The sequence below is a fragment of the Mus musculus genome, chromosome 16, assembly GCF_000001635.26.
Source record: "Mus musculus strain C57BL/6J chromosome 16, GRCm38.p6 C57BL/6J".
Taxonomy (NCBI): Eukaryota; Metazoa; Chordata; class Mammalia; order Rodentia; family Muridae; genus Mus; species Mus musculus.
In genome coordinates, this window is record NC_000082.6 from 24716291 (window position 1) to 24731368 (window position 15078).

Below are 15078 nucleotides of genomic sequence, written 5' to 3' on the forward strand. Positions count from 1 at the left end.
AAGAACAGGATAGGACAGATTTTCTTCAACAGTGTATTCCTGGACAGAGGAGGGGCACATCACAGACTCTGATTGTTATTTAGGAGACTAAGCAAAGGAAAAGGAGAGTCTGCTGCATAGGGAACAGTGTTCTATGTGGATCGGGAAGGCTGGTGAGTGAGACACCCAGGCAGTGTAGATGGACACTTGGAAACAAGGAATGCACACATCTGCTAAATGCTGGTGCTGAGTCCCATGAGAGGATGTCATAATCAGATCTGTCCTGAGTCTCCTCTCTTTCTCAATGCTCTGAACCAATTCAAAGCACGATGGCACTGTCTCTAATTTAAGGGTAACAGAAAACAGTATGAAATACAGATGAACAAATTTTAGCAGAATGTTCATTGTTGTGACTTCAGAAAATAGAACACATAGGTCTCCACCTATGTTTATAAATAGAGACTTCAGACAGATGGTGTCAATGTGTAAGGCTGTCACTATCAGAAACACAGGGATGTGGCCTTGAGCCCAAGGGGAAAACTACTGCTTTATTTCTACATATGTAGCCTTGCCTTCCTTACAGTAGCACAAGTGCCCTGAAATTCTCTCATGGCATAAGATTGCCTCTTGTTTATTTTAGAATTTAGGGAAACAGAGAGGAGCACGATATAGGCTGGAGTCAGTATCTGCCTGCCAGGGGCTGAACCGCGGCTGCCCTGTTTCCTCTCAGATCTACTAAGAGGTAATTGTCACTTCTCCTGTGAACAATGGGGGAAGCATAGACGGGATGATTCTTTATTGTAAAGATCCAAGAAGTTTCCTTCTGGAACTTAATCATAGTAGTATGTGAGAGGACAGTGTAGATATCTAACTTCATGTAATCTCTTCTGAAGGCTAAAACAAAATGGGAGTGTGAATATAACTTGGGGTGCAGATTAGCCCCTCAGGATGTGAGGCTGGTGAAGTGCTGCGCTCTGCTGAGTGGCTCTCAGTGGTCAGAGGGCCAGGGAAAGGAGGAGTTGAGAAGTCAGGGTGAAGCAGATCGTAGACATGTTTCCTCCTTGGTTGTATGCCTTAACTAGCTGTATAGCACAGAGAATGGACACTCCTAGTTTCCTACTGCTTCTCCTCTTGGCCTGTAGATCCCATTACTGTTTAGATTGCACTTTTGGTTTATTGCAACTACTGGGTAACTTTTTCATACTGTCTACTGGAAGGACAATATTGTTAGCTCATCATCTTTTACTACAAAGGTCATGGAGCCTGGAAGACAGTATCATTGTCAGTCTTGTCCTGTTCACTGCAGTATTATGCACACATGCTAAACAGTCTAAAGGTGAGTGCTGTTAGGTAGTGGCAAATCTATGGTTCTTGACCAAAATAGCCTCTAAGATGAGATTATGATTTTTAAGAGATCACGACAGGGGCCTGCCTTTCCAATAAAATTCACATCTTAATAGCTTCTCTAAGGGATAACAAAATAAGTTCCTCCTTTTACTAATGATAAAAGCACTGCTCAAAGGAGCTTAGTGGAGGTTCATATCCTGAGACCCTAGCAAGGAAGTCTTTTGACATTTTATTCTCTCTGTTAAGTGGGAATCCCATATGGGTAGAATATGTGCTTCTAGACACATGCATATCTGGATATATGTGACAAGAAAACTTTTGTGTCCATGCGCAACATTCCTTCAAAGCGGCGATATACTTTGAAATATGTGACTCAAACACACACACACACACACACACACACACACACACACACACACACACATATATTTATATATATATAAAACAATTTTTTGAAAAATGGTGTGCATTACCACAGCAATTAACACATTAGTGCTTTGATTACTTTTTAAAAGCTTTATATATAATTTTTATTTAATTAAAATATAATTATATTGCTTTTCTTCTCCTTTTCCTCCCCTCAAGTCCTACCCCCATATTACCCATTTCTAAATGTACCCCCTATTTTGACCATTGTTTTTACTTTTACGTGTAAATGAATACATTTTAGATACAGCCTGCAGAGTCCGTTCAGTTTTGCTTGCATGTATATTAGACCATTGGTATTGGATAATCAACAAAGAGGTAAGCCCTTTTCTCCATGTAGCAGTTGTTAATTGCTTGGAGTTTTCGTCTAGTGGCCGGTCCCTGTGGCTTCTCCCATTGGGATGTCAATTGTTACTCTTATGTATACATGTTGTTAACATTTCATTGGTCCAGCTCTGTTATTGCTGCAAGACACAGTCCCACATCAGGCTTCCTGGTTCTCTGACTATTAAATTTCAAGCTGTTTTTTAAAATTCTTGATAGTGATCTTTGCTTTTTTTTTTTTAATAAAACATAAAAAATCCATAATGTCTCCTCCTAATTTAAGGAATTTAAATAATAAAAAAATAAAACATCAGGTGTAAAATAAAGAAACATTCAGGCATTAATGTTTCAAAAGGAACTTTCTACCATACTTCAAGTTTGTTGTTTTTTAAACATTTGCTTTTATCAAATACATAGAAATCCCTTTACTGAGAAGCATTGGCTCCTTCTCAGTGTGGACCGATTTCCTTGTCACAGAGCGCAATTTACTTTATGTCCTGTGAAATGATGGTGCACATGGGGCTTCAGAGTGACACCAAGGGCTTAGGAATGAAGGGCCTTTGAAAGAATCTGTGTGTGAGTAGTGTGGTTGTACAATAGACAGGACTGACTTTTGTCCCCTCTGGTAGTAATTGTATAAAGCATCTTCTGCCTTACATTGTCAGTACCCAAGCTATCTCATGTTTGGATGAGGAGACACTGGAGTGCCACACCCTGCTGCTGCTTCTCAGCTTATTGTGTGCATATTCTCAAGGCAATGTAAAATATGCGTCTCCTAATGTATATGTTAGAATTCTCACATATAATTTAGAATGCCATATATCTCGATTTTCAGGCATTCAGGAGACAGTTTTGATAAGTTTGAGACAACTCTTTCTGATATAAGACTATTTTGAAAAAGTGCATCTTTTAAAACTGCCATTTTTTTAAAAAAAGTATATTGCTAGCACTTTGTCTTTTGAACTGTCAGGACTCTAACCACTGTGCAGTGAATAGAAGTAACTCTGACTCTGACTCATTCTAATTTCCCCTGTTTTTGTTACATTTTAAATGTACTTATTCTGTTTGCTCGTGACTAAGTGAAGTGGCAAACATGAAGCTCAGAGGACAACTTGTCATGGCGTACCATGTCTGTGGCAAAAGTCAGACTCAGGCTGTCAGGCTTGGCCGCATGCACAATAGTCATTTCTCTTGGCAACTCTACTCTTGGTGCCTTAATGGAATTCCCAAAAAGTTGTAGCTCTCAAGCTGCATGAGTCTCTTTTACATTTTTCTAAGCACAATTACCATGTTCTCTTACAAATTTACCTCTCTGGTCCTTTATTTCCACATCTTACAAATGGAGCTGTTTGTAGATCCTATCTCATATGGTTGTTAGGAATATTGAATATGTAATACTGTGTCCTTATTCTTTGAGGTATCTACTTTTTATTTATAAATTAATTCTGTTAAATTTGTGTATATGAATGGTTTGCCTACCCATATGTCTGTACACAACATGTGTTCCTGGTGCCTTTCGAGGCCAGAGGAGTGCATCAATCTCCTGGAACTGGAATTACAGGTGGTCTGTGAGTTGCCATTGGGTTCTAGGAATCAAACCCTGGTCAAGTATAAGAGGAACAAGTGCTTTTAACTACTTAGCCATCTCTTGAAATCCCAGCATCTACTTTTTAATGTCAGTTTCTGAGAGATTGAAACGAATTAGATAAGGTAGCACCATCATTTCTTTCTTCATGTTAAAAACACAGATGCATTCATATACTCTCAAGCATCATGTGTAGTGTTTGTGGTTCTTATCACAATGCCTACCACAATGGAGTATAACTGCTATTACTGGTGACGTGTAAGCCACCATATTTATAGCTGAAAAGCACCTATACCTATCTTTTTTTTTATTACTGTACTGTCAAGCAGATAGTCTTATAATTCCTGCTCTTTATTTTAGAAAACCTAGAGGACTTTCCATAGAGCTCACAACTAAAATATCTAGATTGTGGTGGTTTTTTTTTCCCCTGTATCTTCTGTACTGTTCACCTAGGTCTCAGATTTCCCTGGTTTTATAATGTCACATAGTATTACTAATATCTACTTGTGTTTCATACTTCAATGTCAGTTTTAGAGTACTTTTTAAAGTTTCAAACCTTCTAAATCCAAATTTCTAATGCTACTACTCCTCAAGTGAATATTCTTTATACCCCATGGAAGGATTTCATTAGTGAAATCATTGTGGTTTGTCAACTCCTATAATTCTTTGTATTACTTCTTTTGACACTTGCTCTTTGGAAATTTCACTTCTGCCTTGAAATAAGACATTTCACATCATACCAAGGCATTTCTGTTTCTCTTCTAATGAATATAACTCGCTGGAAAGACGGCTCAAACATTAAAAGTATGGGCTGCTTTTCCTGAGGACACAGGTTGTATTCCCCGTACTCGCACGATATCTCACGACTGATGTTAACCCCAGAAGCAGATCTAATGTCCTCTTCTTGACTGCACATGCATCAAAAAGGCACACCGTACACAGGCATAACACATACAATTAGAAAAATTAAAACAATTGGTGACCTATATTTTCCACATATAGGCTTTAACACCATCATCAGGACTTAGACTTTGCTCATATCCCTACTAAGTTTCAGAGATTACAGGGTTTATGTTAGGAGGTAATGATGATGCAAAGGAGAAGGCTGCCTTTGATAGTCTATTGGGATTAGTTCCCTCCCCTTGAGGAAGCAGTTGGAGTAAATCTTGTAGCTATACATATTTGCGGTATTACTACTATTTTACCTATGGAAGGACTTGATATAAATTAGTCCTTTGCAGGAAGCAGAACTATAGTTATTCTTGCATAGTACTAAGCATAATTGGGAACCTGGACAGCCAGGCTCAAGAGTAGATTCAAACACAAAAGAAGATTTGAGAAATTAAACTATAGGGAGATAATTTAATAACTAAGGCTTTTGTTTATTCGTTTGGTTGTATTTTCAGGGTGCAATACTTTTTACTTTTACTTCTGTAAATCAAATGAGCTTTTAAGACTTGATCAATACATTAAATTAACAAGGATTTATTGAGGACCTGCCACGAGCTAGAGACATTGTATGTGCTAGACGTAAAACCCAACTTGTAATGGCATTTACACTAACAATGTTCTGTGCCATGATAAAGCAAGTGCCGAGGGACAGTTGCAGTTCCTTTGTGTTCACGTTGGAAGCTCTGGAAGGTAAATGTTGGCAAGCTGAGGAGGTCTTTGAGAAGTCTCTTCTAAAAGATTATGGTGACGTTTGTAGTCTGGAAGTATGTGGAATGGAGAAGGAAGTGCTTTTCTGGGAAAAAGTGTGCTGAGACTCAAAGTAGTTCAAGATATCTGTAGGCCTACAGTAGCTTTGTGGGTAGAGTCTGTCTTCCCTGCGGGTATGTGTGACTGTGCCCACTATGAGGTCACAGAAAGGACTAGCTACAGGTTATATCCTGGTGGATAGGTCAGAGAGTGTGCCACAGTTAACCTAGACAGTGGGCTCATGCCAAGTTGGCTCAAGGTTCCATAGTTTTAAGCGTAAGATGTGTATAAAAGATTGGTGTTCCCAGCTTTTTGAAGAATTTGAAGGGCTTAGAAAATGGAGTAAGTGGAAAGAAAGAATATGTCTGAAAGAATGCATTGGTGATGGTTCAGTGCAGTGCAGTGACTTTGTGTATTGTGCACCCTGTCCTGTAGGCTACTGGGGAAAGTAGGGGCATGCCTGAAGAGGAGCACTGGAACACTGAAGGTTTGTGATAACAACTTAGTTTGGATTAGAGAGGTAACTTGTGATGTGCTTAAACTGTAGAGGCTTTGCGTTGTGAATGAAAGGCGAATGTGTCTTCCTTACGGACATGAGCCATAATAATCCAGGTAGAATGTGAGACAAAGTCCTCTGATTTAGCACTTCTGCAGCTGAAGCTAACTTGTTCTTACATTAGGAATACTTAAATAAATTTTCCAATAATACCTTATGTTTTTCAAGAATGTTCAATGACTTTTGTCAGTTAAATCTCTTGGGAAGAATATGGTAGATTATCATTTCTCAATAGTTTACAGTTAGGGAAATTGTAACAGAAGGATTTAACCCAAAGTTCTGATTAGGTAGACAGATATGGTCTTTGAGCCAAGACAGTATGGCTCAGATGGTTAAACATGAATTGGCAACTCAATATATACTTTAAAATACTGATACTCTCTGCATACTAGGGAACAGTGATACTAGGCAAAGGCATATTTGCACAGACACACAGACACACACACTCAGACACACATATAGACACAGACACACACACACACACACACACACTTTGCTTTTCAACAAGTCGTGAATTATAATGTGGTGATAGATTCATGCTATGCTTACCTCATTCTAGTTATAAAAACATTTAGAAAAATACTTATTTACTCTAGTTCTTACACCAGCCCTAAAGGCCTTTATCTGTAGTAGTCAGCTTTGAAATGATTTCAGTTTAATTTCAGTTTTATTTTTCCATTGCTGTAATCTAATAACCATACTAATTCAAGAGTTTACTGTAATGTGAACTTCTGATTCTAATCTGGATGAAATTAGTATACCTGCTTCATCGTTTAGCGTACAGAAGTAAGCAGAGTGTTCCGTCCTTTGTTAGGTGATTAAGAATATCCGAGTAAGCATGCCCAAGGCCTCTTGAGTTCTCTCCATTTTATGGTTAAGGCAGTTAGGTAGAGAGAATTCCTGTGTGACCTTTTGCAACATTTTTGAGATTATAATTGTTTCATTTCCTTCTTTCTTTTCCTTTTTCCAAAACCTTCTTGTGCTCTGCTCCCTGGTTCAAACTTACAGCCTCTTTATGCTTTTGTTGTTCGTGGTGGGGGTGGGTTTTTTGTGTGCATGTATTCCTAAATACATAAATACCACTTGTTCACTTTGTATGATATCAATTGCATATGTATCTTCAGAATCCTGTGTAGTCTTGTTATGTTTGTTAAAGTGCCTCTTTTCGTGGCTTTTGTTTGTTTGTTTTTAGTTTTTCTAGAAGCCACTGATATTTTTATATTTACTATCTTTAAAATGAAATATTTGCCATTTTAAGATTTAATCTTTAAAATTTAAAGTAAAATAATATTCTCCGTAAATAGTAGAGAAGCAATTGCCCAGTATGAAGATTGTGTGCTGCGGAGGTCTCATTGGACAGTTGGTCTCAGGTAGGGAGCATCAGACGGGACACTGAATAGTCACTGCAGGGCCTGAGTCGCTGAGCCTGCTTGGCAGCACAGAGATCTGGAACGCCTTAAAATAAAAATCGCAAATGCAACAGATTTAATCAATCCTAGTATTTTTCTCTCTTATTCTCCCAGTCCTAAGTTAAAAATAAAATTCGGCTGCCTTATTTTCCTACATTCTAGCTAGTAGGATTAGCTGGAGCTCTCAACAGGAAAGCAATAGATAGAGTAGACACCATTGTGTGGTGGGTGAAAGCCCGGTAGAGATAATTACACAGTCACACCCACTATATTACCCTTCAAAGAAACTGAGCCTAATATTCTCCTCCTAAGCAATTTAACCAACTTCTAAAAAAAAGTATAAGATATTATTTAGAGAATGAAATAGCTACTGTATATAATCAGGAGGGAGAATTATAGCAAATTATTACACTCATTTGATAAGTACATAAAGAGCTACATTCAAAGCTTTGTATTGAGCCTCCTTGGTAATTGTTCATTTCTGCTAACTGTCCTGTACAAGGGCAGCTGTAGAAGAGCTAGAAAAGAAGGGTATGTGTTACACAGGTTCTGCCCTGCTGCAGACTCAGTCCCATCCCGTGCTCCACGGGATGAAGCTCATGTTGGCACCAGATGTCAAAAGTGATGACTTTTCTTTCTTTTTTGCATTTCCAAGGAAAATGTTCATGTCTAGTCTCAGAAAATAAAAGTGCAATAAATTTGTTTTACTATCTTGTTTGCATGCACATGTGTGTATATTTTAGGCATGATTGTGACAAAGCTTTATTCTCTATATGTATACAGCACTCCAAAACACCATTGTTTTGCAAAGGTAGGAGTGTATGTATAACTTCACAGGATAAGAACATCTCCAAATCCCCCAAATTGTTTACTCACTTGACCAACAAGCTGTCAATAATATTGGGGGTTATTTATTTTTGATTTTCTTTAAACAGAATAAATACATGTATAAATATTGACACTTCAAAGATTGAGGAGTTACATTTGTGTTTGCTATGATTTTTTTTTCTCCACCAAGCCCAACAAAAACAAAAAAGTTGAACTAATTGCTATTAAGAGAAGCTTCCCAACATAGGTTTTAAGCCAGATAGCCCTTACAAGCTGTTGTTAAGATGTCACATGCCCATGGAGGAATACTGTCCCTCACTGGTCAGCAGTGTTCAACAAATGTCTTTATCTCTAGATGATTCATGGAAAAAGGCATGAAAGTATGGAGTATAAGACTGTATTGCCTACCCAGCCAGTTGTGGGAGTGAGCCTTGGCATCCTTGAGGCAGCAGAGAACAGTACCCCTCACATGCTTATACTTCAGCAATTATAAGCTCTTTCTCTCTTGAGTTTCTTCCCATTTCCAACTGATTGCTAAGAGTAAGGTGCCAAAAATCATTTACAAGTCACTGTCATCAAGACCATCAAAATGGATCATGAAGGTCAGCCTGGAAGATAGTCCTGGTGACAGAGTTCTTGTAATTGTTCCTGCTGGCCTTAGTGACAGTGTTATAGAGAACCATAGAATTACTGTGACTCTTGATAAAAACTTAACTCAAAAGACTAATCTCTAAATGCAAAGAATTCTTTAGACCACCAAGAAAGCCACATGTTGCTTTGTTTTTGCATTTATTCATCACAAGAAAGTGACATGCAATTTACTAAAACCAACATGAGTTGGTTTCATGTATATTTCAAACCATGTCTTTCAACAAGAATATAATAAAAATTTAATGAAGAAACAGTCATGATTTAAATGGTACTGATTTTGCTTCTAGAACTGTAATAGCTAAGAGTACATTTTATAGTAAGCAGTGCCTTTCATTATCACTCAAATGATAAGTTATTTAGTAGAGATTAATATTGGTAGGTACATTAACAAGGAAGGGGTTTTTGGGCCTTCGACTCAAAGTGAGTAGTTCTACAAAAAAAAGTTTGGGAGTTATCAGAAGTCTGAAGAACTTGAATTGTAGCAATATCAATATGATTTGCCTCAAATATATTTTATATATATTCTACTATCTTGAGCTGAAATTCTTGTCAGACAAATGTTTATTTCCTTTTTTTGTTGTTGTTTTTTTTTGTTTTGTTTTGTTTTGTTTTTTTGGTTGTTTTTTTCGAGACAGGGTTTCTCTGTGTATCCCTGGTTGTCCTGGAACTTACTTTGTAGACCAGGCAGGCCTCGAACTCAGAAATCTGCCTGCCTCTGCCTCCTGAGTGCTGGGACAAATGTTTATTTCTTTACCAATTTTTTTACTGGATTATGAAATTTAACAACAGGCAGAAGTCATGCTGTAAACTAAAGTAGGGAGCCTGAGTCAGAGCCCAAGTGACTCTAGTCATAAAAGCTCTCTACATCTGCCTACAGCAGACTGCATCCTTTTCTGTCATAGCTTGCTCATCAGACATTGAGAAAGGACCTTGCCACATTGTCTCAGTAGCCACCATTTCAAAGAGTTGATCTCTGTCTCAAGCAAAAGTACACTATTTGGAATTTGCAGTGGTTTGGGCTACTTATGTATAGTAATTTCCTCTTTGGTTCACAGCTCATTGGTTGCAAATATCTATGTGGCTCTGCCTACCCATAAAGATGTCAGGAACCTAGAATTATTTAGAATGAAGCATCCATAGTTTCTACCTTGTTAATGTTAACAATAGGTAGCAGCCTAGGACATTTCCTCTACGTGTGTACTATCATAATGTCCGAACATGGCTCACAGAATCAACTAAGTAGCATTCATAGGGCTCCCAGAGAAGAGAGGCCCCTTGGTCTTGCAAATTTTATATGCCCCAGTACAGGGGAATGCTAGTGGCAAGAAGTGGGAGTGGGTGGGTAGGGGAGCAGGGCGGGGGCAGGGGGAGTGTATAGGGGACTTTCGGGATAGCACTTGAAATGTAAATGAAGAAAATATCTAATACAAATTTAAAAAAAAAGAGGGGTGGCTCCCCGAGAGGGAAGCAGCAATCACGAAGCCTGTGCTGGTCTGTGCCAGATCCTCTTCATATATGCTATGGAGAGGATGTCTGACTCTTTAGAGTGTTCTTAGGTCCCTTCCCCCTTACTGAGTTGCCTCACCCAGCCTTGATGCAAGGATTTGTGTCTATTTTTATTTTATTTGTTATGTGCTGTTCAGCTGATATTATCCTTGGGCAGCCTGCTCTTTGCTGAAGGGAAACAGAGAAGGTTGGATCTGGGGGAGTAGGACATGGCTAGGAGGTGTGGAGGGAGTGTGAGTGCAGTCAGGATATATTGAAAACAAAAACAGAAAAAGAAAAGATATTTTAAAAATATCTTTTTCCATCATTTTAAAAATGAAATAAGAAATCAAGAATGGATGCATAGTGCCCTTCAAGCATCATAATGCACTACACTAGGCACGAAGAGAAACCAGGGTCCAACTACCATGCCCGGGAGTTGTACATTTATGCAAAGTTTTATGCTTCACTATAGACTATGGTTTTTCAAAAACGACTTTAGTAACTATTTGCAAATGCTTTGAACCCCCTTCCTACCCACTGCTTAAAGGTTGGGGAGGAAAGCTGGTCTATAGGACAATGGAGGTGTGGACCCATTTAGAAGTAATTCTTTGGGTGCTTCCCATCTTCATTGTTAGGATACCAGCAGTCCAGTTTAGTAGTGGCAGGATACCAGCAGTCCAGTTCAAAAAGTGTCACCAAATGCAATTCAGCCGTGGTGGCATGTTCCAGCATTAACAGCCAAGCCTCCACTAAGTCAGCATGAGTCAGCAGGAGGGACCAGGAGAAGTTCTCTGCCATGCCTCTCTCAATAAAGTGAAGATCAGCGAAGATACAAGACCAATGAAGCTTTGCACAGTAAGCAATGCAAGTGTCCCATCACTGTCTGTTGGGTCCTACTTATACTCTCTTCAAACATCACATGTCTTCCCATGAGTCTACATCATATGACACAACCAGAAATTTCCTCTTAAATTCACTTTACAATGGACCAGATTTTGTCTCAATTTTGGTTTGTTTGTTCATATTTCAAGGCTGGTAGTCGATCTAGAGCCTTAGAAATGTTAGGCATGCTACTGAGCTGTGTCTAAATATACAGAGGTTCTTTTTAATTCTTTTTCTGGCCTTCATTTTTAACCATAAAAAGAAACAAATACAGTTGAAGGTTTTCTGGAAAATATAACAATGAGCTATGTGATTCTCACAGTCTTCTAAGAAAGTCTATTTGTCTTGATCCTAGAACAAACACTTAGGAGGTTGAAATGTGTGACTCTTCACTTGATCTGAGCCAGAGGCCGAGAAGCACTAACCTTGCTTTATTCTTTGTCTCATCCTCTGATCTTACTTTATTTAGGACAGTGGTCAGTGGTAAAGAACTCTCATAATAGGTGAAGCTACCCAGATTTCCATTTCAATGTTCAATTTGAAGGAATTTCTAACACAAGTAAATGTAGAAAGATTATAATGTTTGCAATGACAGCTGAGGTGGCCTCTGTAACCCTTACTTTACGGAATGTATAGGGTCATCTGACCTCTTGTCAAGCAGAGTTGTGGATAGTGACACATTCCTTGACTCTGCAAGACAGGACTAACAGAGCAGCAGCCAGTGATCACCTGGTCACAATTCTGAGGAAGTGTTGAGAGAAATGGGGAGGGCAGTATTAAAGAAGATCTCTTGGCTGAGATAGAAATGTCCAATGTTTCAGAGAAGCCTTTGCCCTGAGATGAAAAACTGAGAGGATCTGGTCCCTTCCAACTCTTCTGTTGGAAAAGGGAAAGCCTTATGTTCTTAATGTGCTTGAAACCACCGTGCTCCCATCTAAAAATTTAGTATTTTCTTCTAGTGAGTCAGGTACTAAACAGATGCCCAGGGTCTACAATAGGTCCTCAGTGGGCAAAGAAGTCTCTCCAGCCCCTGATGCCCAGAAAGCTTCATCTCAGCTGTATCAAAAGTAAGTCTGCAAGCTTCGTTAGGCCCATGTAGCAGCTTCCAAAGGTCCCTAGGCCACATTACATCCCAAGCTGGAATAAAAGGCCTATGTAGTAGCTGCCTGCCTTCCTCACGAATCTCTTGCAGCCTTTAATTAACCAGTGTTCCTCAAGTGCTTTGGGCTCCCTGTTTGGGTAGATGTGACTGAAATGCAAAGTACCTTTCCTGCCTTATTTATTGCTCCAGCGAGCACGCTATATGCTGGCAGCATTTATCTTCATTTTAATTTTATCTCCCACAAATATAGGCATTAATTTAAATCACATACAGAACATAACAGTTTTTATAGAGGCAAACTTATTCCAGCGTGCTGCATTTTAATATCGCACTTTACCATCTTTTCTCACTTGATGCAAGAATAGTATCTCTTCCTGCTTCAGCGTTTAATCTCAGGACAACAGAAACTTTGACTGTGGATATTCTTTCTTACTCTCAAACTTTATCTGCCTCACCGCCTGGCTGTTGCTGACTGCAAGTTGTGTGTGTTTTGAGCACTGGTAGAAGTTTCTTCCATTCTATATCCCTTTGCCTTCCTAATTCTTGATCTGGGGGTGGAGAGTGGAGGATAAAGGGTCTTACAGCTACAGGTGAGCCCACCAGTACTTCCGGTACCTTTTCTAATAGTGACAGACAGCTGAGAGGCCCCAATCCTATAATACATATTTCAAAGAAGCTCTTGAGCATCATCCATGCCCCCTCTGTCCTTTTATTCAAATGAGGGTTTTCTGTCTTACTCATCGGGACTCACGAAGCCATCTTATGCCACTTGAGTCTTCCCTGAGGGAATGTGTACTCGGTGGGCTCCTGTGTTTGACTAAGAAACATTCTAGTTAGCTGTCATACCCTCAGCAAGGATTCTTTCCCCATCCTTAATTTGTTGCTTGAAAAGTTGCAGCCTTCCTCAGTTAAGTTCTACAGAACTGCCCCAATAGTCATGCTGTCCCCAGAAGTCAGGGCCTCTCAGGCAGCAACATGAGCCTCAGCAAAGAAGACCAGGATTTCTGAGCCTCCTCGGGCTCTCTCTATCCAGGGGCCTTCCTCCTAGTAATGTGTACCAAAGAGAATGGCTAACTTGTTTTCCTTTCTGCAGGCCGTTGGATCGCTAGCCTTGTCTTTTGGATTGTTTGCTGATTTTTACATTTAGTCTGCTTTTAAAAATGTACTAGCAACTCTGGAGTTACCTGTTTTATTCCCTGTTCTATCTCTTGTTCGTTTTGTAGATGCAGAAATGAGGTCCTGAGAAGTTTATTTTCCAAATCACAGAGGCAGCACGTGGCAGGCCTAGGATGTGTGGACTCTGTCCACCCTAACTAATGTACTTTTGGAAAAGCTCTTTTCAGCCTAAAATCTTGACCTCTTGTTTGTTGCTGACTCTTCCCAAGCCGTTCATTTTTGTGCTCTCAGGTGGATTTTATCTGTGGTAAGAACATGGTTACCCTGGAAACTCACTCGCTAGAGCAGCAATCCAATTATAGCACCATCACCAGGGTTTATTAAACTAGTGTTGCTAATGACGTAGACTTTTGATTGAAAGATGCTGGGAATTGGATTCTTACCATGTCTCAACCCATGTGGTATCACATTAATTTATACTTCTAATACAAACAGAAAACATATTCTTTATCTGATGGGTTTGGTTTAGAGGCTGAACTGAGTATATCCATTTGGCCCATTGGTTTCTGCCCTGTGTGGAGCTGCCTACTCAGGAAAAGAGGTTGAGGATCCTCTTTTCTCTCCTCCATCTGCGTCTATCCCCAGCCCAAAGGACTAATGGCACTGGCCTTGCTTGGATCTGCTGAGGCTACAGATCCCTGGGCAGTTTTATTTCTTTTCATGCTTTCAGTTGAAGGTTATATTTGATTCAGGAGGGCCATTTTTCTCTCATACACTTTAGACCTTCAGAGACTTCCCATGCACCAAGAATTTTCTTGGGTTCAGACGGATAGGTTGACTTTAAATTATGTGAGCTGAACAATCAGGTCTATGTGGACAGAGTTACCTGGTAGTACCAGTTTGCAAGAAACTGCTTCCTGTGCCAATGGTTTGTGAGCTTACACCTGAAGCATGTGGCAGGCCTGAATACATTGAGCCCTTTACATCTCTATAACAAGGCAACATCACCTGCTACCTGATAATGGCCATCAGGTTCTATTAATTATTCCTCACCAATTGTAAACATGGAGCTAGAGGCAAGGTCTTGGTAACCTGCAGGGATATTCAGGGATGTGTTTGGACATAGTAAAGCTTGTCAATGTATTGCTGTCCAACATCTGACTCTCACATCTCAGAAAAGAATCAGAAACACTGCCTCGAAGCCCTTGAAGCTGTTACAGGTGTCCAGAGCCATTATCATCCTGCACACTGCATCTTTAGCAGTGATTTGTGTAAAATGCTGGGAACTGGGAAAGGAGAAGTGAGGCGGCCTCTCCCTGTGGCCTGGAGAGTAATGGTGCTGTTTGTCATCACTGAACAGACTTCCAGACACGGTATCCAGGTTGGTAAATAGGATCACACACCTTCAGAGAACAGTCTGCTTTCTGTGTTAGCATTCTACTCTCCATAACTTGAGATCCTCATTCAGGGGCTTAGGATGTAACTCCCTGCCTCGGTTCAATTCCCAGCATTCCCTGCCAGATTGAGAGATTGCTAACTGTCTTTCTTATGTTACCCACTTGGCTTAAGTTTTCTATCTGTATAATATTTCGTCAGCTTTTACTTTCTAATACAGCCCATCTGTAATTGTTGAAACTTGAACTAAAGATTTAAATTCTGTTATTTTTCTGATTGTGGCAAATCTTCT

General features: G+C 39.6%; 1 protein-coding gene across 10 annotated transcripts in view; it reads left to right on the plus strand.

Moving 5' to 3' along the window:
• The window catches only part of Lpp (LIM domain containing preferred translocation partner in lipoma), a 599229-nt gene that overhangs the window by 322941 nt on the left and 261210 nt on the right, over positions 1 to 15078 (plus strand). The window contains exons 1-2 of one of the 10 annotated variants that reach the window (NM_001145954.1): positions 5565 to 5701; positions 5795 to 5846. The exons of the other annotated variants lie outside the window; for them this stretch is intronic. Of the exons in view, the coding sequence (NP_001139426.1) occupies positions 5697 to 5701; positions 5795 to 5846 (57 nt within the window). The 5' untranslated portion in view covers positions 5565 to 5696. Of the gene's footprint in view, positions 1 to 5564; positions 5702 to 5794; positions 5847 to 15078 lie in introns of those variants that run through there. 10 annotated transcript variants of the gene reach the window in all.